The 25,485-nt window shown below is 28.4% G+C and overlaps 2 protein-coding genes across 4 annotated transcripts in view; one reads left to right on the top strand and one right to left on the bottom strand.

Moving 5' to 3' along the window:
* LOC112679294 overlaps window positions 1-5,438 on the top strand; it is a 32,681-nt gene extending 27,243 nt beyond the window's left edge. Inside the window, exons 2-3 of the mRNA XM_025549042.1 lie at window positions 1,069-1,528; window positions 4,951-5,438. Of these exons, the coding sequence (XP_025404827.1) occupies window positions 1,072-1,528; window positions 4,951-5,153 (660 nt within the window). The 5' untranslated portion in view covers window positions 1,069-1,071 and the 3' untranslated portion in view covers window positions 5,154-5,438. The remainder of the gene's footprint in view (window positions 1-1,068; window positions 1,529-4,950) is intronic.
* Window positions 5,439-6,369: 931 nt separating this feature from the next.
* LOC112679293 (ATP-binding cassette sub-family D member 3) lies at window positions 6,370-23,596 on the bottom strand. Of its 3 annotated transcripts, none has more exons than XM_025549040.1 (13): window positions 23,371-23,596; window positions 22,735-23,255; window positions 22,530-22,569; window positions 13,444-13,707; window positions 13,346-13,372; window positions 13,191-13,261; window positions 12,955-13,135; window positions 12,679-12,891; window positions 11,214-11,283; window positions 11,038-11,132; window positions 7,387-7,895; window positions 6,989-7,304; window positions 6,434-6,511 (listed from the first exon to the last, which is right to left on the bottom strand). In XM_025549040.1, exons 2-13 carry the CDS (start codon window positions 22,860-22,862, stop codon window positions 6,434-6,436), a joined length of 1,992 nt encoding a protein of 663 aa, XP_025404825.1. In that variant the 5' UTR covers window positions 22,863-23,255; window positions 23,371-23,596. The 3 variants fall into 3 exon arrangements, with proteins under 3 accessions (XP_025404824.1, XP_025404825.1, XP_025404826.1); XM_025549041.1 differs by having other exon boundaries at window positions 22,735-22,865; XM_025549039.1 differs by lacking the exon at window positions 23,371-23,596 and having other exon boundaries at window positions 6,370-6,511; window positions 22,735-22,862.
* Between the last annotated feature and the right edge of the window lie 1,889 nt (window positions 23,597-25,485).

Genomic DNA, 25,485 nt, shown 5'->3' with positions numbered 1-25,485 from the left:
CATTCGAATCGATTTTACAGACCCCCTATAAACCATCTCAATCATTTCACAGCTTCTACTCTCCAAAATATAATAAATACATTCAACGGCATTCGTTATGGGTTTCACTTTTTTAAAACAACCCCCTGCTGTATCGATTATTTTAAACATAAACAGCAAGCAGGAAGTGATGTGATAAATAATCAAATCTGGTTACTATTCACTTGGAACTATTATAGTATCTTTGGTTGCCGTATGAATACATGACACGTCTTACCTATTAAATTCGCGCACGTTATCCATTGTCAATACCGCAGTAACTATCTGAATCATATTATTATCATCATAGAAATATATGGTATCTTTATGAACTGTATAAATTGTAATTTACTCACTAAGCCCACTTAAAAAAAGAAGAAAATAAGCCACTTACGATTAAAAAATGGCTTATTGTAATTTATTAGTGTTAAATCATAAATAATAGATCTGTTGATTTTTGTCACGAACGATTATTACAATGCACATTTTAATCAAGTCGACTAGGTAACTAAAAGTTAATTAACGTCGTATTTTAATAGATAAAAGTCATAGCAAATATTACTCTAAAAACTGATTATAATTATGTAGGAAATCGTAAAATGATGTTTGTGCAAATGCGAATGCTATGGACGGGCAATACGTATATTCAAGGTAGGTATCTGAACATAAGATATTTCGTAGAGTAAATAGTGATGTTGGGTGTCAGATTAGTTTAGGTTTATTCGACTGACAGGGCTTGTATACGCCATTATGTCACTGGTGTATTTAAGATTTTGCTGAAAGGGCATCATACTTACTGATTGTTTTAGTAACAACATCTACATATGTCTTATTATAACGTAGTTCAATCGAGATAAATAAAATAAAATATTCTAAAAGATTATATAAATGAAAAAAAGAAACTTTTAAAGGGTTCTCCATACATCTCTGGATACCTTTCTCTCACACTAAAAGACCATAGGTATGTTATGTATATGCGTGTAGATACATAGTTATGAAACACTCGACCGTTTTGACGGAGCATAAATATTTTGTTTTCAATTGACGCAGAATATGACGAGCGAAAGGAATATACCTCACCTGAGAGACATATTCGGCAGCGGTGCCGGTGAAGATCACGGTTTGTCGGACGAGCTGCAGCGGCTGGACGTGAAGGGCGACGACCGGAACTCGTTGGGCGGCGTGAGCGCGGGCGGCACCGACAGCGCCATATCAGTGGGCTCGGCTAGCGAGGAGGACCTGTTGCCGGCCAAAGGGACCAAGAAGAAACGGCAGAAGAACGGCGGTGGCCGGCAGACGAAGAACGCGTCCACGTTCGAGGACGACGTCAAACACCTGGAACGGCATCTATCCATGAAGAAGACCATCAGGAAGAAGATCATGCGGGACCTGCAGCAGGCGTTCGTCGAGGACCCGGACGAGTTCAAGGTGGAGGACATACCGCCGGAGCAACTCAAGGCCGAGCTCAACTGCAGGAGCCTGAGTTTCGGCACGCCCGGCAAGAAAAAAGGTACGTAAGAATTTCGCAGAACATCGCTAGCGGACGAGTTTAAAGGTGTTTGATGCGGCGCGATTACAATTTTGGCCACGCTGGTACGAATCGGATAATTTTTAAACGAGCGACTGCCGCTTTATAGAGTTCGCCGTAATATATTGTACGGTACGAGTTGTTGCGTCGTTTCGGGTGACGTTCGTGTGCCCTGGCTAATCGCGTTTCGCCAGTGCCGTAGCAACCAAACATTGCGCCCGGTGCGAAACTTCAAAATGCGCTCTTATGTATTTTTAATTTAAAAACATTATGCTTATTAGATATTATTTTCAATGATAGCTTTTATTAACACGAAGGATGTTAATGATTTTGTAAACTAAACATGCGACATTGACCGTTGTAATTTTTAACGTTAAATACAAGACTTTCATTTTTGCACTCTCCCAGGAATTGCGCCCGGGGCGTAGGCACCTCTCGCCACCCTGTTGCTACGGCACTGTGTTTCGCCCGCACGAACTTAAACGCCCCCCCCCCCTCCTCCCCCGAGACTGGCATAACCCGACCGGGACGCGAGTCCCGAAACCACTCTACGGTCGTTGTACCGCGTGCGTTGTTTGTTTAGACAAGTGTCATGACGCGTGGGGTACGCGATTTTCGAGACGTTTTTCCACTCCCGGTCCCGCCTTAGTCGGTAACCACGACGCCTACCTGATGAACGATAATCGCGTGCGCGAACGAAGATAGTATTATTATTGTAATCGTCTTTTCGAATCAATTTACTCGCGATCGATTCGCGCCGATACGCCTATACGTACAGCGCGTACGCGCATTAATAACGACTGTTGTCGCCGTGCGCAAATACGTCTTTCTAATAAAAAAAAAAAAACATTTTGTGCAACGACCCATTCTCTTTCGGCCACAATATCGCGTTATACCGGCCATGGTGTTGGATTTTTTTTTCACCCGTTGAACTTGACATTTCGACTGAATTCCATACTGTCTCGTTAACCGCCGCGGTCGATTCGACGATAATTTTTATGGGTGCACGCGACATTCGCGTTTCGCAACGACGGTTTTCTTTCCTTTTTCAGTTTTTTTTTCGCCGTTTACACCTACCTTATAGTGTTGACAATCCGTAATAGAAACTTAAAAAATGTTCATCGTTATAGAGAACTATCGTGCGTAGTACCGTGGTACCATCGCTGTACAAGAAATAGGTTAATAATACGTAATAGGGATCCAAGACCATAAAATAAACAAATAAACTAAAAATGTGTACAAACCTTCGAGAAAACATGAAATAGGTATGCAATAAATGTACGATGATTTAAATTTTTTACTTTTTTGCGCTGTAACTAAAAGTCTTAGGCAGCAACGTTTTTATACAGAACATATAGGTACCATCTCTTTTATAAACGATATTATTTTTTAATATTTCATCAGTTTATTTGGGAGAGAAATCGAAACAATGATAATCGTTAAAATATAAGGGACGTACTCAGAAGAGTAAATACTTATACGCAAACGTAATGCTTCACACGGTTACAGTGTCGTAATTTCAGTTTTTTTCTAGTGTTGGGCAGCGGTATGCTCTTATTAATTGCCGACTCAGCGGCTCATTTTACCAAAGTACTGATTAATGTGTGGATAGGGCGACATCAGTACAGTCCAAAAATATAATGATAATTTATGCTTTATACTTACATAAGTATCTGATTTATAACATGTCAATGGATCTATAAAAAACGTATTTATATTTATAATAATGAGTCGATTTCGGAATAGCTCAACTCTAGACCGTGGCAAACGCATGAGCTGCTCCCCCCCTAATAACGTCACTGCACGGTCAAGATATAGTTTTATCAAAATTCGATAGGCCCTATACTTACTACAACATAAGTATTAATGGAATAACAGAGTCGGCAAGGCATGTGTCGTGCTTACTTTGTAGTACTAAAATTACGCCGAGAAACACGACATTTTATTCTTGAGCATCAAGATTAACTTTATTAATTAATGGTTAATATTAGCCGTGTGGTTTGTAATAAATGTGTGATTAATAATATTGTTACTTAAATTATTGGTATTTATCAAATGTAATGATGAAATCAGGGCGACTCGTTTATTTTTAATATTGTATTTAAATCGACATTAAAAGGCTATAGTGTTTTAACTATGATGTAGAGGTACATGCTGTTTTATGCAATGTGCAGAAAAGACTATAAACAAAATTACAGATTTATTATATTATTTTTATTAAATTTTAGTTATTCTTTGTGAAACACAAGTAGCAATTGTTTCGTTGGTCAAAACCTTTCTTTCCTTCGATTTAATTACATTTTGTATGGCGAATAAGCTTTCACGAATTATGACGAAAATTATGAAAGCATAAGGAATATTGTAATTTTTAAAACATATGTAGTTTGTTTATTTTAATTTCTTACAACCACCTTTTATAAATAGTAAAAAATTTTTTTGTACAATTTTTCAGTTTTATATAATTTCAATTTTTTAAGCGTGTTATTAAAATTTGGTCAACGTACCATTTTTGGCACGCGTGCCATAGGTTCGCCATCCCTGCTGTATAGTAACACGCGCGCGCGTGTGTTTGCAAATTAAAGTGGCAAAATCATTCATTGCTAGCAGTGGCGTAATAGTGGGGGGGGGGGAAAATGCCCCTCTGACCATTTTTTGAGAGATAAAGTTATAATTTTGCCCCCTCCCCAGATAATCCAATAGTACAAATAGTACCTTTTATTAATAAACTCTTATGGATATTATTTAACAATATTGGTATCTAGTACATGCTACCTACAATTTATGTTTATCTAAATCATAAAATGAGTTAAAAGACTTATGTAAAATCAAACAATTAGATATTGTGTATAAAATACATACAATAAAAATATGTTTTAACTGGTGAGGGGAAGGGGTGTCAGGGTTTTGGTAATAATAAATATATTATATTGCCCCACCCCTAGGTTTTTTCCCAGTTACGCCACTGATTGCTAGTGTATCGAATAAATGAAAGATTTGTAATTTATCAACCTTTTGATGTCAAGAATATATTTCTCAATTGATATTTTATGGGAAAACTAATATCATTAGTCCTCCCCCCCATAAACTGTTTATGGTGTATTGTATAAGGGGGTACAATGAGGTTAAATCATGTTGAAACTCGTGTTTTGGAACAAGTCGGTCGGTCGGTGGCGGTTCTTCTCTCAGAACTGTGTAGCGATCACGCGTTAGAACTGGTCCAATCCACCCATTATTTATCGTTTACGCTTGAACGTGTTATATCTCAATCCTTAACGATATGTACACGAAAAGGAGAACCTATTTAACGAGATATTAACGATGATAATTTCCCGTTCAATTTTGATGTAAAATATACGACTCGTGTTTTTGAACGTGCTCAAGTTTTTTATAATGTTCGGTTTCAGGTAAAATGAAGTCGGAATCGAATTTCCTTGATTTCCTACGAGGCGGCAATGATTCAGCGATGACCGGCCGTCGGTACAACGCGGACGAAAGCGATTCGGGACACGGGTCGCCGACTAGAGAATTGGATGACGATGAGCCGTCGATACGCAAGCCGAGCTTTTGGAGACGTTTTACCATCAAAGGTGCGAAGAACAAGCGGTAGGCGAGAGTACCGTATGCGCGCGCATAAGTCAACTCTGTGATCCCAAAATAACTATTATTATTTTATTATTATAAAATATTTTTAATATTGCGAATATCAGTGCGTGTACGGCTTTTTTTTTTCGCTAACCCGTTCTTTGATCATAAGAAGGAGAGTCTGTAAAGGGAATCTATGGTTTTATTTTTTTTTACAACTATTGATTTACTACACCGGGGTCTTATTTATATTTTTAACAATATGCTATGATGTATTTGGGTACATAATCACATGTATTGTAATATATATATATATATATTATACATTAAAGTATATAGTTAAAAAAAAATATTGTATTTTTACTTCATTAAAATATAGTAATCTTAAAATTAGGTACACAATATATACATCAGTATAGTATAATCATTATTACCTATATTGTTTTTAAGGAGTTAAACGTATTATTATTTAAGAGTTCTCAATGTAAAATTGTGATATATAATTATATGCAATTTAATAGGTTATCGAATCTAAAATATATTCTATGCGCTAAGGCCGATAATTAAATGTTTCGAAAAAATCTAAAAGATTGTAAATAATTTACTCTCTACCATTATGTTTATAGCAAGTTTCTTTACATAACTTTTTTATGTAAAAATAATTTACTAGCATACGTTTTGTTTTAATTTTATTTTGGGATAGGACTATTACTTCTAAGTATAAGTGATCTTTATATTGTATTCTTATTATAAACTCAAGATTATGCTCATAATCTAGCATTAAATAAAATCATAAAATTAAATATCATTAATTAAAAACATATTTTATGCAATTTCTTGTTGTGTTAAGATGGTCGTCGTTAAACCTGAACTTGATGTTCCAAATTAAAATATTTTATATTTAAATTTTTATAGTAACAAGTATAAGTTCATTTTTAATTTAATAATTGTAGCAATACATTAAACATATTTCTTAGAATTTTAATAAACTATAAAATAACATACAACAACAGACATAACACATGTACTAAATTGTTTATTTTGTACGATACAACAAATCAAATCAAAACCATTACATTGGTCTAATCCATTGATATAAATCATCATTATAAAATCTATATAAAAATACCTTGACAATAATACAATTATTAAAATTTAAAAGTATAAAAAAATTTGATCTGTAAACACCAAAAAAAAAAAAAAAAAAACAAAGAGGTACGTGAATAAGTACCAGGCAAGAATATTCTAACATATATATATTTTATTTACATAATTATTTTTATAATTATAATATCATATATCAATTTATGAACCAAATTCTTCAGTATCTGAATCAATTTTGCTAAATTCAAAAGATCCTCTGCCATCCATTTGCAAGTAATACTGAAATGAATAAGAATATGAAAATCATTAGAACAGTAAAAAAAATTATTAGACTTATAAAGTTTAAAAAAAATTAGTATAAAATTATAATAGAGTAGTTATATTATTATTATAAATGATCCAACATATACGAGACTACATAACACTACTAGTCTACTAAAAAAAAAAAAAAAATAAAATAAAATATTTAAATATTAACATTCATTTTATTATTTGACTGTGAAACTTAATTTTCTAAAAAGCTAAATTAGCTAAATAAGGTCAAAATATGTTGAATAACTGAGAATGCCAGATCATCAATATTCTATCGTACCCAAGTTTTCTTTTCAACTATACAACTTAAAAGAATTACATTTTAGTAATATTTATCAAGATATTTTACTGTTATATAAATCTACTGATTTTGTAATATATTTTAATTTATAAATAATGATGCTTTTTTTTTAAAGAACTAATCATTTAAAATAATATACTTACGTCATGATGTTTCCACAAAGATTTACGATGGCTAACAGTAAAAAGTGTAATACCCACATCACGACAATATTGATACATAGAGCCCTCTACATCTACACTAACAGCACTAGTACATTCATCTAATATTGCAAATTGTGGTTGATGATAGAATAATCTAGCCATGGCAATACGTTGTTTTTCACCACCAGACAAAACATCCATCCAATCTGCAACGGTATCCCAACCTTGATCTCTCTGTAGTAAATATGATAGTTGTACACGTTCGAGATGTTGGGCTATGTCTAAATCAGTCTTTCGACGACGTTGCATTTCTTCCCTTAATAGAAAAAAATTATGTACAATAAAATTAATCATATATTATTTAATTTCACCTATGAATATATGTCATATACACATACTTAGTATGAGGATAAGAAACTTGGTCTCTCAATGTACCTAATGTCATATATGGTTTTTGTGGAATGTAAAAAAGTTTGCCTTTAGGAGGTTTTGTCAAGGTTCCACCAAATAGAGGCCATAATTCGCCAAGAATTCTGAACAAGGATGATTTTCCACAACCATTTGGTCCACAAACTAACACATTCATGCCAGATTTAACTTCAAATGATAATTCTTCAACTAATACATCGCCATTTGGAGTTACAAGTGGTACTTTGTCAAACTTAATCATATTATCTTTGGTTATAATACGACCAGAATTTGGTATCAGTTTCTTTTCTTTTAAAGTATTATTATCTGTTAACATGGTCCGTATATAGTGTCCTTTGTTGAGATCATCCAGTACAGTCATTATCTCAGTCACTCTGGCAGTGAATCCAGCTAAACGTGTCATGTCACGACCAGCTAATACCAAACGACCAATGGCTTCAGCTAATTTTACTAACATGCGGCCCATTGTATAATAATTCTGTAATTAATTAATTTATATTAATTTATAGTTAAAAATTAAAACATTAGATCCAACACCTAGTGTTGGATTCAGTTCGTAATTCGAATTTGAATATATTCTTAATTAAATAATCTAAAATTAATTTTCTATACTTTATAGTTTATAGTAAATATCATAGTAGTATTAATTATTATTATTTTTTATATTATTAAATTATATTTAATTGTATTTATTTATTATATCCCAAGCAAAGGGCATAGAAATAAAAGACAATCAACATCTAATAGCAGTTGCTTACGCGGATGACATAGTCTTATTAGCCGAAACAGATAATGACCTAAAAAACATAACAGATATACTGCTAAAGGAGGGAAAAAAAATTGGCTTAAAAATTAATGAGACAAAGACAAAACACATGATAATATCTAGACAAAATGACAGATCAGATTCCTTGAAAGTAAATGAGTACACATTTGAAAGGGTAGAAAATTTTAAATACTTAGGTGCAGATATTAATGAAGATGCCACAAAGAAGTGAAAAGATGGTTCATTGCAATAAACAGGTGTTACTATGGACTATTACCATTGTTCAGGTCGAAAATATTATCAAGGAAATCCAAAGTAATAATATATAAAGTCCTAGTCAGACCAGTAGCTTTGTATGCAAGCAGTACTTGGGTGACGACAAAGTCAGATGAAAAAAAGTTAGAAGTGTTTGAGAGAAAGATATTAAAGAAGATATTTGGCCAAAGAAAAACAATGAAGGAGAATATGAAATACGTAGCAATAAAAATTTAGAAGAATTATATAACGAAACCAATATTATTGGGACCTTGAAAAGCGCACAAATAGGCTGGGCTGGACTTGTATAGGGATCAAAAGGACTAATCGGACAAATAACTGCATGAAAACCAAACGCAAAAAGACCCAGAGGGCGACCAAGACAAGGATGGTTAGATAGAATAAAAGAAGACCTGAAGATATTGGGAGTAAGGAATGCTGAAGAAACGCACAAGATAGAGAAGATTGGAGAAAATATGTTGTTGCGGCAATGGGCCTTAAAGGTCTGTAAAAAGCCAAAGAAGAAGATATTATAACGATTAGGTATGATAAAATAAAATAAATCCATGTTGAAGCATGAGATTATTTTTGTAAATATCTATAGGTAATATTATCACAGATTATACTTCATATATGTGATAATATGATCAGAACCATAAATATTTTTTAGGAAAAGTGAAAAGGAAAAATATAAATGCGGTTTTTACTCTAAATTTTTAAAAATTGTATCAGAAATAATAGTATTGGATGTTAATAAATAATTATTATAATTTATTATATTTTTTTTCTTTTTAATAAATATCGTTAATTTGATGAATATTTACAATCTATACAAAGTACATTAAGTAAATGTGTGGAAAAAGTGAGGCAGTAATTAAAAGTGAACACTGAGAAAGCATTTCACATTAGAAAAACTTAACAATGACATTATATATTCGTAAGCGTATTAAATATTGTACAATGTAACATTTTTATAATTTCAATCTATTTATAAAAGGAAAAAAAAATGATGGTTCATGTTTTGATTTGATAAAAAATTTTAATAGTTTGGGTTCGGTTTAACACTGAAAAATCAGGTTTGACCTATCACTAGCAATTGAGTATAAGTAGCTTCTTATATGTTATATACAATACATTTTACTTAGAATGAAATCATTAACTCACACAAAGAACATTAAATCAGGAACAAATTATTAAAAAATTCAATTTAATTATATAAAATGTTTGGATAAAAGTCATTAATGAAAATATTTGTATAAAAACTTATTTAAAGAATATATATTATTAAATAAGTATTAATTATTATTTAAATGTAATATATACATATAGTATATCATACACATACATAATTTCACAAGTCCAAAAATAAATATCATAATTTATTTTATTATTATATTTTTGAAATTGTTATTTAATTAGTCCAATTTTTAATTTAATCAAAAAATAGAAAATAAATAAATAAATAAAAATAAAAATTTACAAAGTGAGTAAAAATTGAGCAAATTAGAGGAATTAATTTTTAAATTTTAATTTAAATACATTTTTTTTTAAATATTTGTTTTAGAAACTTAATCAGTATTTATTAACACAAAAAGTAAACATGATGAATATGAACAAAATTACATGATAAAAAATACTGTCAGTTGATAGAATTATACAATATAAAAATAATTGTTTTATTAGTTTAAGCAATTATTTAAAAAGGTCTTAAGATTAATGTTTTTTGAAACAATGTGGAAGATTGTTCAAAGTGACATTAGGAAATAATTGTTGAAATGCCCTACACCCTACATATGAATATTTGCAAAATTTAAAACTATTAAATATTATTCCATACAAGGCAGAATAAATGAATGCCTAGTCATCGACATTTCAAAACCAATATAAGGCAACAGCAACGGTGATCGAGCAGTCGCAGGGTGTTGTGGCTAATGACAAGTTTTGATTGTTTAATTTTTATTTGAAGTTTATTCTAATCCATTTTTATTTTAAACAAAATACTCGTGTTTCATTTCTATTTTTTAATGAATTACGAATATCAAATTTCTAGTGTATATATTTGAAATGTTTGTGGCGAAAAAACACTTTTGTTAAGTTGCAAGACATTTCTGTATTTACTTTCTCATCCAGTACTTGTTATAGTAGGGAGTTGAGAAAGAGTACAATTTAGTCTAAGTTAAAGAGATCTAACCCTAGAAACTCACATTGATGATCTAAGACTCAATAAACCAAAAATGTATCTGTTATATACGTCAAGCCTTTGCGTGGCGTATACAACATAATCAAACAAAATACATATTTTAAATCAAAGTTGGTCTGTATAGAGATATTTTTTTTCCATAATACTCTGTAAAAATTAATGTAAAAATATTTAAAAAATGTATTTTATTTGTAGAAATATAAGAGTAATAAGTGTTTTTAGTAATTATTTATTGAATTTGGGTTTTGATAAATTCAAATAAGGGTTCCAGTTTAAAAATATTTAAAAGGTTCTGGTAATAGGCTTTGCTTTAAGGTTAAATATGTTACATAATGTAAGAATATAGTGTTTGTGTTGAATTCCTTCGAGAAATAATTATTGTTTTAATATTATACTTACTCGAAAACGTTCATTTTGTGAGACATGGGCCAAAGGTGAACTGGTAGTCATAAAAGGTATACTAACAGCATAAAATCCTACAACAGTAGCAATATCTAAAAAAAAAAAAAAAATAAAATAAGAAGTAAATTAAAAAATAGTCTTGTGTTGTAAAAATGTATAAAATTTTAACTCACATTTTCCTACAATATTATCAATAAAACCAACATACACTCTAAATTCGAGGAATTTCCTTAAATGTGTAGTCTAAAAATATTTAAAGTACATCATTAAAACAAGAAATATTATTTAAAAGCAAATAACTATTATAAACTAGTATTAAATTTGGTTGTTTATAATTCACATTCATAGTTCGGTGTTCATCAAATATCAAAAATGTTCAGATTTATAGAATAGACTGTAATTGTATACATTTAGGTTTTTATATAAATGTACAACCTCAACTATTTTATCCTATTATCATACCAAGAGTGTTTCTACACAAAATGTTTACAATATTCAAATTTAAGGAAATAATTATATTATTTGAAATTTAAATATATACAAATATTAAATGGATTTATCAATGACAAAATTCAAGGGCACAAACCAAAATAAAATTACCATATTGAGTTAAGTAATATGAAAAGAAAGGATAATTATTTAAAAAATTGGGTAGCATTGATGAAAATATTTTTATTATTAAATTAAGAATTAAGACTCAATGTAATGTATTAACTAGAATAATAATAAAAAGAAAAAAATAATTTTGTTTACATAATTGCTGGAAATATGTATGAAAATGATTTTGAAAATTAACAATAAGCATACAATTAATTCCACTTTTTATATAATGAACGAATCACAAGAATTCTCATAATAAATAATAAAATATTCAATAAATAAAATTTGAAAAAACAAAAAACAATTGATTATACTGATGACTAACTTAGATAAAACTAATAAATGTGTATTATGTAGATAAATAAAAATAAAAATGCAAGGTGTTATTTGTTTGCTTTTATAGTTGTATATTAAAATCAAAAATCTTAAATAAAAAGTTAAGTATAGAAATTTTACTATAAACTAACAAACTATTGCTTAATACATAAGATAATTTAAGTTTTGAAAAAATTATGGATAATAAAATAAGAACTAGTAGTTAGAATTTGGTTATCAATTGTTAGTGACTAATACTTAGAATTTAAATGGAATATAAACACAAATTAAAATCTCCTGTACTTAATTAGTAAGAACAGCAGTTCCTTAACTTTTTTGGGTCACATATTTCCAAAATAAAAATTAATTTAATTATACCTCCTATGAATAAATAATTCAATATTTTTCATTATTTAAATAAAAGTAAATTATTGTTGATCTAAAAATAAATATATGGTAATGTAATAAATTAATATTTGACTTGCGTTTTATAGGGGATGTACACTTAATAGTTCTGCTAAGTTAGAATAATGAAAATCTTACTACTGTTTAGTTTTTAATAATATACAGAATTAAGTCTTATTAATTGAAGCAGTTTATTATTTTAATATAAATAATAATAAAATTGTATAACAAAAAGACTAAGAGAAAATATTTTAATAACAATAAATGCTCTAAATAATAAAACTTAATAAATACCAATATCATATAAATAATACTTACTAATTTATTAAATGAAGCTAACATAGTAAGCTTTTCCCTGTTATTACCATTATAAAAAGCTATTTCTTCAGAATTAGTGATTAATCTAGAGTTAATATAACGGTATTCCCCTTCTAATTTTTGTTCCGTAACAGTCATTCTTCCAGTTGGTCGACGCAAATAAGTAAGAATAAAACCAGACACCATCAAATATCCCAACATTACAGAAGGTGTCTGAAAATATTTGTAGTTAAATATATTTTAAAATTAAGAATGGAATATTTTTTTTAAACATACTTTGAATCCTAGTGTAGTTGTTAATTGGTAAACATATATCACAATGTCTAAATAAGGTTTACAGATATTGGAATATAAATCAGTAAATGAATCACAGAACTTATCAACATCAGCTGTTAATAATTGGTCAGGGTTGGATATTCGGTTGTCCAAATTGTTAATCTTATAATATGTATACCCTCTAAACATTAAAAATTGATAATTGTTGATTTCAAATAAGTTAAGTATACAACTACCTCAAATAATCATTATATAAATGATGGGTTAGTCTCGTTCTAAGTCGTAATTTCAATTCTCCAATACTCCACTGTAAAACGTAGTATTATGAATTAATAATATTATTCACTCAACTGTTATTAATTCTTATCAATCAACTTTGATTTATATTTACCTTTAACACATTATTAACCAAAGAAATCTGCAAAGCATAATTAAAATATTATGAAATATAAACAATACAAAGTTTAAATTAAATTAAACTGTACTTACAATAGGCATTCCAGCAAAAAAGTATAACAATTGTTTTTTAAACAAATCTGTATTCATACTAATAATTGCTGTTTCAACAACAGTTCCAGTCTGTATCATCCATATGTCACTATAAGATCTGGCTATTAGTGATGCAGCAACAAGTAGGAGGAACCCAAATTCCGGAGATGCAAAACCAGGAATAACAATTTTTAATATTTGAAAGAGTTGCTTAATGAAACGGGCATTTACATGAGCCTTGTTATTTTTCCCTTCAGTTGATTTCTGTATAAAATAATAAAAAAATTTTTTAATTAAAATTTGATTATTATTGGTAATTATAATACAATATTAATTAAAAATTCAGTTCTACTCAGAAATGAAATATTTTTTACTAATAATTAAAATAGCTGAGTTATTCATTATAAAAAAATAAATCCTATTGTGTTCAAATTAGTTGAGTCATAGTTTGAGAAGTCATTTAAAATAGCTTCAAACATATTGGAGTAATTTATGGAGGTAAACATATTGAATGCTTCAGATTTGAGTAAGGCAAGTATATTGGTTTTGAATTTTTTTTTTATCTGGAAATATTAATTTAGTTGAAAAAATTGCACCCTAACTTTAAGCACATTATTTTGTTTCCTGTTTGTTATTTAATACTTAAAAAAAGAAAAAATTTATTTCAAAAATCTGAAAATTGAACACAAGGATATAATTATTTCTTATCAGTTATCAATATAAATTTTTAGCTTTAATAATGTAATAACGGCAAAAATTGTTATAACAGTTTTCTTTCTTTTTATATTCTTTTGAAACAAATTTTGTACTTATACAGTAATTAACTTTGTTACACACATTTTTATACATTATTAGTTTTTTTTTTGAACTTATAGGAATTTAAAAAAATAATTTTTTAAGCATGACTTTTTGATAGACATAGCATAACATTTTTGAAATGCACCTACTTCAAAAAAAAATATGTACAGATTTATAAAAATAAAGTATATCATCAAAAGCCTATTATATTTTTAATTTTAATTAGAAGTTACCTATTACTAATATAATATCTAATAATTAATAGTAATAATACTATTATGTATATTAATATTATAAATATTATTACTAGTAATAGTTTTATTAAGAACAAAATATTCAAATTATTTAAGATAATTAATAAGACTAGAAATGAGAAAATTATTAATAAAGTCTTATGAAATTTAGATTAATCTGTATTTACAAATTGTATAGTATAGAATATAACAATTTAATGGTTTATTTGTAAAATTATAAATGTCTATGTATTATTAATCATAATCCCTTTTCAATTTTTTTTTTTATGTGAAAATATTCTATACGGATTTCATTCAGATTTTTCCTCTTGGGCAGTAACCATTTTCGAGTATTACCTTTTTCGCTTAACGCTCGATACCTATTATATTATTAATAGGAGAGGCAATTTTTATGACAGTTATATCTGAAGTTCTACCGGACCGATTTGCATAATTATTATTTAAAACGTGATTATTTTGTATGGAGATGAGCCATCTAATGATAAAAATTCATAAATGTAATCAATTAAATAGTTATTAGAAATGTTAAATTTATATAGGTTCGGCAACAAGACTGCGGCGCGGCGTGGTGGCACGAAACAGCAACACGGAGGGAAAGTTTGGGCGGTCACATCAGAGGCGGACTGGCCAGGGGAGTTGAGGAAATTTATTTCCCTGGGCCGGTGACAATTATTATATTATGTGTTAGCTAGAAGCATTAGAATAATAAAATTTATTTTGCATCTGACATTATAATTATGCTTATTATAATAAAAGGAAAGTAATAATTAATTATATAATAATATAAATTAGGCAATTGTTAAATTAATAGGAAATATTTAATATTTATTCTAATTTTATAATAATAATATTATCGTATACCTATATTTCGATGGTATACCTCTACTTGAGAACTCAAACGAACATAAATTAACCGGTTATAGATCGGACAGAGGAATAAAACTTAGTATTATGGCTACACAAAAATAAAACAATAATTTACACTAAATACCAGTGGCGTAATTTTGGGGGGGGGGATATGGAGATATATCCCCCTCCAGACGCTTTTTTTAAGAATAATTATAATTAAATCTCCGTAAGCACTAAGCTTTAAAAGATTTTAAGATAAGAAATAAGAATACATGGATATTATCATAGTTGAGATTTTTTTTATTTTACTAATATAAAACTACGATAGTTCAACAATTATAAAATATGACAAGAAAATTGAAAATTGTATAGCTCAGAGTAAAAATATAATATATAATTGATAAATCTACAATTTACCACTCTTGTTTAGTGCTTAAAGCATGCAATATTTCACAAAAACGTGAAACATTGAAATTTTTTCTAAAACAAATATTAATGTTAGTTATTTATCAATTATTTATTATATAATCTAAAAGTTCTTATTATAATCATTAATATTAATGAAATGAGTACAGTGGTTAACATATTACTATAATAACTATATTATACTATATATATTGGGTCTTGTTTTCGACTATTTATAGCATTATAGCAAAACTTGGTTTATTTTCCTAGGAAATTGCTTTTGACGAAACAAACATAAAAAACCTCGTGTCTCCGATACATAAACATGGTTTGTAGGCCAAAATAGCTAAATAATTAACTGCTAATATGAAAATCGCGAATTGACAATAACGAATTTTAAAATAAACGATCATACATAATAGCGGAATTGCAGTTTTTTGTAATTTCTATTTTTAATACTATATATTTTAATATAGTACTTGAGTAAGTTTCAAAACTTATAAAACTATAACTTATTTTATTAATAATTAATATTTTTAATAATATAATAAATATTCTTTAAGAGGAAGTCTCCCTACTATATGGAAATTTATTGATGTAATAGAGAAAATTCGAAATTTAGAAAAATTAAAACGAGAACAGTATAATTTTGGAGAACAAGAGAAGAAAAAAAGTTCAAGGACTGCGCTAAAAGATTTAATTTGTTAATTACAAATTATAATACTAACGATAATATTAACTTTGTAAATTGTACAGTATATAATTTTTCACTAAATTCCTAATTTTTTTTTTCAAAATTATTATCACTAAATGCCTATTGTATATTTTCCCTCTTTTTTAAAATTCGTTGTTTTTATTTTCGCCATTATCAATTCGCAATTTTTACTTTCGTGGTTATTATTTCGCTATTTTGACCGGATATCCGTAAACATATATACGCTCCCCGATCTAAAGCTCGCATTGCCCTATTATTACGGTATTCACGTTCTTAAATATAATTTTACAAATTGCTACTCCAACTCATTTGCTTCATTTGTCTGTCTTATACTATGGAATATGAAACAGTGGTATTTATGACAAATTTTATTATTATTATTTTAATACTATTATACATCATTTTGTATATGAAAATAGATCTGGCACATACAATATGAATCATATTATATTATGTAAATGTCTAATTGTTAGGTACATTTTAATATTATACTAAAAATACGTGCTGAAAATCAAGTTTATTTATTCAGTAATATTGTATTAGGTGATAATTAAAGATACGAGTAGCATTGTATGACGTTGTTCAAGGCCGGGGTGGATCTACCAGAAGTTAACATGCAGACATAAGTAAAAATTATTGATTCAGTTTTTAAAAGTTGTATAGAATTAAGGTTAATTTATAAATTATATGTTTTTAGAAGTCTGTTTGATTTTTGAATAATAAAACGGATCACTAGATTATCAAATTTTTCTGGACCGTTTTGTGACCAGCCGCCTCTGAGCCACATACACATAACCCGCCTGGTCATTGTCGTACCCCGAACCTCACCACCATTAGATAACCCATCGCATGATTCAACTAAACAAAGATAGAATGGTGGCATAGAAATGCGTTCTCTCTTTGAACATATACACTTCTTAAAAATGTTCAATCCTATCCTACAAATAATATTAAAAAACGTGTTTAAATTTAGAATATTTTCTTCAAATTCTACATAATAAATCTATATTTCTAAGCTCATATATATGTTTTCACATCTTCTGAGGGTTACTCGTGATATTTTCCGGTTATTTTTTAATAAAATATATATGAATGTTAATTAAATTAACGAATAAGTCAATGACAACATCAAAAACTAGAAAAGTACACATTTAAAGTATATCATAAATCTATTATATACATCTAAGGTGAAGATAGATATATTTTAATTAATTAATATATGAATAATTTAAATATTTTTCAAGAATCAGTGTCAAGAATAAATTCAAAATGTTTTTTAAAGGTATTCATTCAAAATTGGTATGAACAATTTTTTTTTTTATATAATTTACCATGTTACCAAGTATTAAACACTTGGTTTGTTACTATAATTTTATTTAATTAATGGTAGTTTATTAAAAATGTGTTACATTGATAATCTGTAACTGTTAATAGAAAAAATTATATTTTGAAAAAATATTACAAAGTGCATTATGACTGAATGTTTACAATATTTTAAGTTATATAATCCATTTAAGTTATAAAGGTTATCCACTTATAGAGATTTTTTGTCTAAGAAGTACAAACAGGTTAGACCTGTTATAAATAGAAATAAACAAGGTATTTTATATTTAAAATTATATTTTATAGGAAAGTCATATTTTAATATTGCTTGCATTCTATCCTCCCCAGAAAACTCAACATTACCATTTTTAATTCAAAATCGTTTTGCAAATATATTTTGCTCCAATTTTAATCAAAAAAAACTTCTGGGTTTAAGACTGTTGAATGAAATGTCGCTCACTAATATTGATCTAAATTTAATTATCAAACGAGAATGCAGTGTGGTGCCTCCTTGGAGGGCTCCATCCTTTCATGTGGACACCAGTCTAGCAGATTATAGCAAGAAAGAAACATTTAATATTATTTATAAAAATCTATTCAATGAAATCATGGACTCTTTTCCATTTAACCCACAAATCTATACAAACGCTTCCAAAATCAACTCAGGTGTTGCGATCGCTATCATAAACGGCAATCAATATATATCGTTCAAACTAATAGACCATAACAGCATTTATAGGTTGGAATACTTAGCTCTCCTGGAGGGGGTCCAACTAGCCATTCAATTGCCTGATCCGACCACTCAAATTTGTACAGATTTGCTTAGCGCTCCTAACAACCTGAAGTATAACTTGCATTCAAGCACCCTAGCAATTAAAATAAGCAACATTATTGAAAAAGCCAACAAGAGCATATGATTTATATGGACACCAGGCTATTGTGGAATAGATGGCAACGAGAGTGCCGACAAAGTAGCTCGTGAAGCAGTAAATAACCCTCTCACTAAAACATGCAAATACTCCTCACTCATTGACATCTATAGCAATGTCAGCAGTTTTTGTACCAATCTATGGGAATCCAAATGGCGTCGTCCTTCCAATAATAAGCTCAAAGAAATAAAAAATACTACCACATACTAGCCCAAATCCCATATCTCCAATTGGAAAGATAAAGTAGTTATCAACAAAGAACCGTTCACAGTCAAGCACCTTCTTATCCAATGCCGTAACCATTCAGACACCAGGAAAATACTAGAAATGCCCGATAACCTCTTGGAAGTCCTCAGCCCAACCCATGACAATACCAACAAAATAATTTTATTCCTCAAACAAACTCATATGTACAACCTAATTTAAGGACCTACTGTAAATTTATATGTAACAAAAACAAATTCATATGTTAAATTAATTTAAGAAACTATTATACCGTTTATATAACCTAATACCATCTTTTTTTATTTTTGTTTGTTTGCATGCTAATAACCTTAGCAGTTGATGCTGTACCATGAATAATAATAAAAAAAAAATATGTATGCACTATTATCAGTATTTTTATTTGATTAATTTAAAATTAATTATCTAAAATTAAAATATTTATAAACATTTGGTTTTAAAAATAACATTAATTTTACTATTTATAATTGAAAAAATTAATTAAATTTTGGTTGATTAGAAGTTTAATATTTTTTTTTTTATACATATTAAAAATAAGTATTTAATGGCCCTAAAAAATTTAATATGCCAACCGTTTATCAAAATCATGAAAAAAATAATATGGTACTAAAAGAATTGGTTTTAAGTTTTGGTTATATATTAATACATTACTTTTTTTTATTTATATTACAAATTTGAATTTTGAAATGGAAATATATTATAAAATAGATTGTATAGTAGGTATATTAATAGCTTTTTAATTTATTTTGTGTTAGCTTTCAGTGTACACCAGTGCTTCCCAATTGGTGGTCTGTGTGTTGATTTTAGGGGGTCCGCAGCTGTGTAGCACTGAAATGATTTTTTTATTTTATTTTAGTGAAATTATTAACTTTGTAGTCCGAAATTCCGGGTATTTTTGGAATACTGAAACTATATTATCGCTATCATCAAATTAAAATAAATCGTACATTTTTTTTTCAATTTTATGTTAAATAAAATTGAAAGGTAATTATTCACAAAAAAGGGGTCCCCAGACCAATTAAAGTTGTAGCTAGGGGTCTGTGGCTTCACACTAATTGGAAAACATTTGTGTATACTATTATAGATTAAAAGGTAATAGTAAGTATAAAAATAAGAAGTTATACAGTTAGTTAAGAAAGAAAAATAATAGCAGAATATAAATAATAGAAAGAAATATAGTATAAAAATAATATAATTAAATATTATATGATCACTGTGATTTGAATAAGTAATAAAATTACTTTTTACGGTTAAGTTTTAAAGATACTATAATTACATTTTTTTTTTTTTATTATTTTAAACAAGTAGGTAGTAGCTTTCTTTGGCTTTAACTTATGCTAACTTATCTTTTTTGCTAATGCGTAATCACAAGACAATTACTTATACATAAAAAAGCATGATTGATAAATCACTTGTCATAACAATTGCTTATATATTTTTGATTATGAAAAATTAACAATACAATGGGATATACTGAATGGCTTTAATGAGAGTTTATATAAATCAATAATTTACAAATTACAAAAATAAGTAAGTTTTTTGTAATTTAGAAATAGTTATTTTATTATTATTATTATTATAACATTTTTTGATTTGAATAACATTTAAATAACAAAACTATTTTAAGACTGCGAATCATTCAGTTTCATTATATTACCATTTTTTAAAATTAGCTTTCATAGGTATTATTAAAATATTTGGATAATCAGCCAAATAAGTAAAAATTAATAATAATGAAACTCACAAATTTTCATGCCCTAATAGCACTATAACTTTTTTGTACTTAAAATTTCAATCCACTAATTATATTTTATAGTGATAAGGTCATTAAATAAGGTCAGGAAACTTTATTTCCTTTATTCATATTTATTTTATAAATTAAACTACTAAGTATAAAATTTACCTTACTATAACCCTCAAACCTTAAAAATTAAAAATTTGGCATGGAATGACAATATTTATAAATTTTATAAACGTTGGAATGAGATAAAATAGTTTATTACTAATTTTATTTATTTATTCAGTTATTTATTAATAATGTTTTGGTTAAAAATATAGTTTTATTAAAATTGTAAATAAAGATTTTATAAATCTAGTTTTCTAATGTGTTATAAAAAAATATTAAATTAAGTTTTTTTATTTTTTAACAAACACTAATTATAATAACAGAAATAAACCTATTTATATTTAATTGTATGCTTAAGATTATTGTAAAAATATTACATTCAGTCATTCATGACTCACAACACTTTTTAAAGCATTATTGTTTCTATGGAACTTAATATAAACATATTTATGTTAAATTTTAGGTTTTTTCTTAAAACATTTCAAAAATACTTATCGTTTTACAAATTTCAGCAAGTTATAAACAAATAAATTGAAATTACTTTGAAAGTAATTAAAATAAGTTATTATTATGATTTATAAAATAAAAAGAAAATTAACCCTAAAAGATGAAATTATATTTCAAAATTTATTATTATATATAAAATATCATTCAAAGTTTTAAGTTTAAATAATATCTATTTGATGTTTCAGTGATTTTACTGAACTAAATGTCATTGTCTTTATTATTTGGTATAAGTATATAAATATATAATGTGGATGACCTTATTTCAACACCTGTTAATTAATTCAACATATTAGTAAATTTAGTAAAACATGAATAAATTAACATTTGAAATAATAGTATATGCTATAACAAGTGTTAGTAAGTTATTCTTTCTCTGAGAATGCAAATTTACTAAGACATTAACCAAACACTTTTAATTCATACAATCCTAAATTTATTCAGTGAGCTAAAAAAATATCAATGTTAACAATACCATTTTGTTTTAAAATATTAGGTACTAATACCTAAAAAATAAAATATTTTCTAAATTATTTTATTGAAATACATTGTAATGTAGGTAAAGTAAATATTAATAAGTACTAATAAACAAAATTAAAAATACATATTTTATGCAAAAGATGAGATACTTATTAAAAACTTTAAAATGTATACTTATGATTTTTTCCATATATATATATATATAATTTAACAGTAAACATTTTTTAGAAATATAATGTAGGGTTATCATATAGTTGATTACATTTTAAATACTGATGTTACTCAAAGATCTAATATTTATTTTATTCAGAAGTTTTTAAAATATTAATAAAACTGTAGGCAATCTTAGTATAAACTCAATAACCTAACTCTGTTTAAAGTAAAATATCCTGTATTAAATATTTCTTCTGGTGATTGTGTATTAAAATAAAAAAACACTCTTGTAAAAAATATTTTTATTATTTAGTTTAATGAGAATGAATATTTATGTATAGATTAATTTTAAATTTATTCTTTGTTAAGATAAATAATTTTTCTAAATGTACCAATGTAATAATTTATTTCTTAAAATAGTTAACTCATTTCAATAGATTATTTGCCTATTAAGAAAATAAAATATTCATAGAACTTAAATTTTTAATTTTAAAGCAGTATTTTTTAAAATGAAAAAAAGTTAAAAGGATTTGAACCTTAAAGAATAAATAATATGTTATGGTCGTAGAAAAATTTAAACAACTTACATCAACTATAAGGTACTTGATATCATTTTCAGGAGCTTTCCTACGAAACAAAAAAATCAAAAAATAAATACTAAATAACATATAAATGTAAATAGGAATTAATATATTATAAAATATTTTAATGAACTATAATAAAATGTATAGAAAGTAATACACGAAAAAATGAACGAATGAATGATCTCTTATGTAATATAATATGAGCTACCTTTTAACGAATTTTTTCTTTTGAAAAGCGTATTTCTTTAACAGAAAAACAACCAAAGGCACTCCGGCCACAGCTCCACCGATGAGGGCATTCTTTTGAGACACGTATTTGCTCAAAACGGGCGCCATGGTCTGCACAAACACACACTAAACTAGTTGAGTCACGGTAAAAGAGATAACGCCATGCAACGAAAAGAGAGAGATGAGGAGAAAAACCTTGTGAAAGTTCACGAAATCGAAAGGAAAATGAACGAAATGAATCCGAAAAACGAAGTGGTAGGATAATAGGATTGGCACTACTTGCTGCCGTGCATGTCGATCGGAATCGTAATTATCGTTATTGGAAGGCTGACGGAGAGCAAGAGATTGCTGATTGACGCGATGCATCCACCACGAAGTCGTTATGCACACGGACCGCGCTGATGACCCATAACCGTCATGTTTGCGGTGGTCGCTGACTTGTTGAACCGCGAAGAAAACGATTCACGATTGACGGTCTGTTATTCCATTCCACCACTACGGCTGCCGGAGAAGAGGAAAAAAATATCATTCGAGAAAGAGAGGGACGAGAGAGTGTGAGAGAGAGATTGAGAGAGAGGGAGAGCGGAAAAAGAGACAAAAGAATAACGAAAACAACCTGTAAGTCGTTGTCGTACTTCTGCGGCGCGGTGTACGCAACCTGCTGATTATTGAGCGGTGGTTGTCACGAAATCGGCAAGTATTTCGATAATTTATTCTCCGCGTGTGCGAAACAAAAAACGTAGCATTCCGCGCACACAAATGTGAAGGTTGTCGATGGAAAAATAATACATCAAACGAGTAACATTATTATTATTAGGTAAGTATACGTCGTCGGACGATAACTTTCGTTATCTACCACGGTTATCAATTGGTGTTATCAATCGGTGGAGTGAACGCGGACTGATAACGTAACGTTCCGTATCTTCACGGCTCGGGGAGACGATTTGAATACGGAATAGTGATAAGGCCGTACACTATAGTTGCGACGATCCGTCACTGGAAAATAATACCGCGTACTATTCGTTTCGCCGTACACATTGCCTATTCGAAGCGCCGTTAAACCGTGTAGTCAACAGTACGATTTAATTTTTTTCAGTGGTGCAGTGGGAGGCAGGGGCTGATCTACGGGAGGGGGATATAGAGGATAGAACCCCCCCCCGTGGGCCGTCGATTAAACCATTTTTTTTACAACCAATGTAATATTTGCGTGCACAATTTAAATAAAAACTATTTTATTTAATATTTTGTTTCTATTATTTCGTAATCAAAAAGGATACACGTATTTAATTTCATATCAGATTACAGATATACATCTCGTACTTATACCATGACCCGGGATACAGCCATAGAGTAATTGGTACCATATTAATATATGAAATAGAGTACTATTGCTTTATGGATACAGCTGAGCTAACGTTCTCAACATTAAAAAGACTAAAAACTTATTTGAGAAATTCTATGGGCCAGGTTGCTTTATAGTATATATTAATTACATTTTAACATAATTTGATTTTCTATTTTTTTTTTCATGTAGAAGCGACTGAATGGGCTTGCCATGTTGTCTGTTCATAGGACAATACAAGTAAAACCCGATAAAGTAATTTGATGTAATGGCACATTCATCAAGAAAATTAAATCTTGTTTTATAAATTTAGTAGAATAAAGCTTATACATCTATACATATTACATACGAAAATATTTTACATCCCTCCCCCCTATGAGAAAATCCTAAATTCACCACTGGTGGAACGTGTACACGGGTATACGGCGTATAACGGACATGTCCATTTTTTTTGGTCGACGCTAGAGATGATCCGATGCACTCGATGCAATAATATTAAGACTTGGCCCTTACTCGGCGTAACACTAAATTTCCCCTCGGCCATTACCAGGTACGCGGTTACAATGTTGACATTTTTTTACTCGGTTAATACTCGGTGCTCGGATTGAAATCAATTTTCTACATGGAACATCACTGATTGATGCGTATATTTCAGAGGAGTACATAGGATTTTTTTATGGGGGAGAGGATCCAACATTTTTATTTTATCTGTTCTCTAATTATAATTATAGCTTAATTCAATACCAAAGAATTACTGTTAATAATTATAGTATGGTTTATGAATTATAGGTATATTATATAATCTATAAACTTCGTATATTGAAGATAATGGGAAATTAAAATGCACTATATACCTATTACTATGTTATTTACTATTAAACCATTGAGTAAGTAGAAATTTCAATGGGGGTCCGGACCCAACCTCTCTACCATGGGTATATTCCTGGTATACTTGCAATATAATTTATGATGCGCAGGTATACGGGTATACTAGGCTATACCGTAAATTTAATAATTATATTTTTCTACAAAAAAAACAAAAATACCAAAAATTCCGTGTTATCACGTTCAAGAAGAACGGTTATTATTTTTTACATACTTTTATTTAATGCATTTCAGTACACTTTCAATACTCAACAATTAAATGAAAATAAATTTATGAAATCGATATCGAAATTAAACGTATGATTGTATTAATTGTATTTTATATTATTTTATTTTGGACATAGATGCATAGGTAATGACGTAGTGCATACTGAAAAGTGACAGTCTCGGACCAAGATTTTGATATTCTTATTAACCAATTATTTCCTCACATCAGATTATTTATATACTATGTGTGTGTGAATGCTGTGTGGTCAATTTTTGTTATTATTATTATTATTATTA

The sequence above is a fragment of the Sipha flava genome, unplaced genomic scaffold, assembly GCF_003268045.1.
Source record: "Sipha flava isolate LNK unplaced genomic scaffold, YSA_version1 134_pilon_pilon, whole genome shotgun sequence".
NCBI classification, from domain to species: Eukaryota; Metazoa; Arthropoda; class Insecta; order Hemiptera; family Aphididae; genus Sipha; species Sipha flava.
The sequence above is the reverse complement of the archived record's forward strand: the minus strand, read 5'-3'. Positions and strand labels throughout refer to the sequence as shown.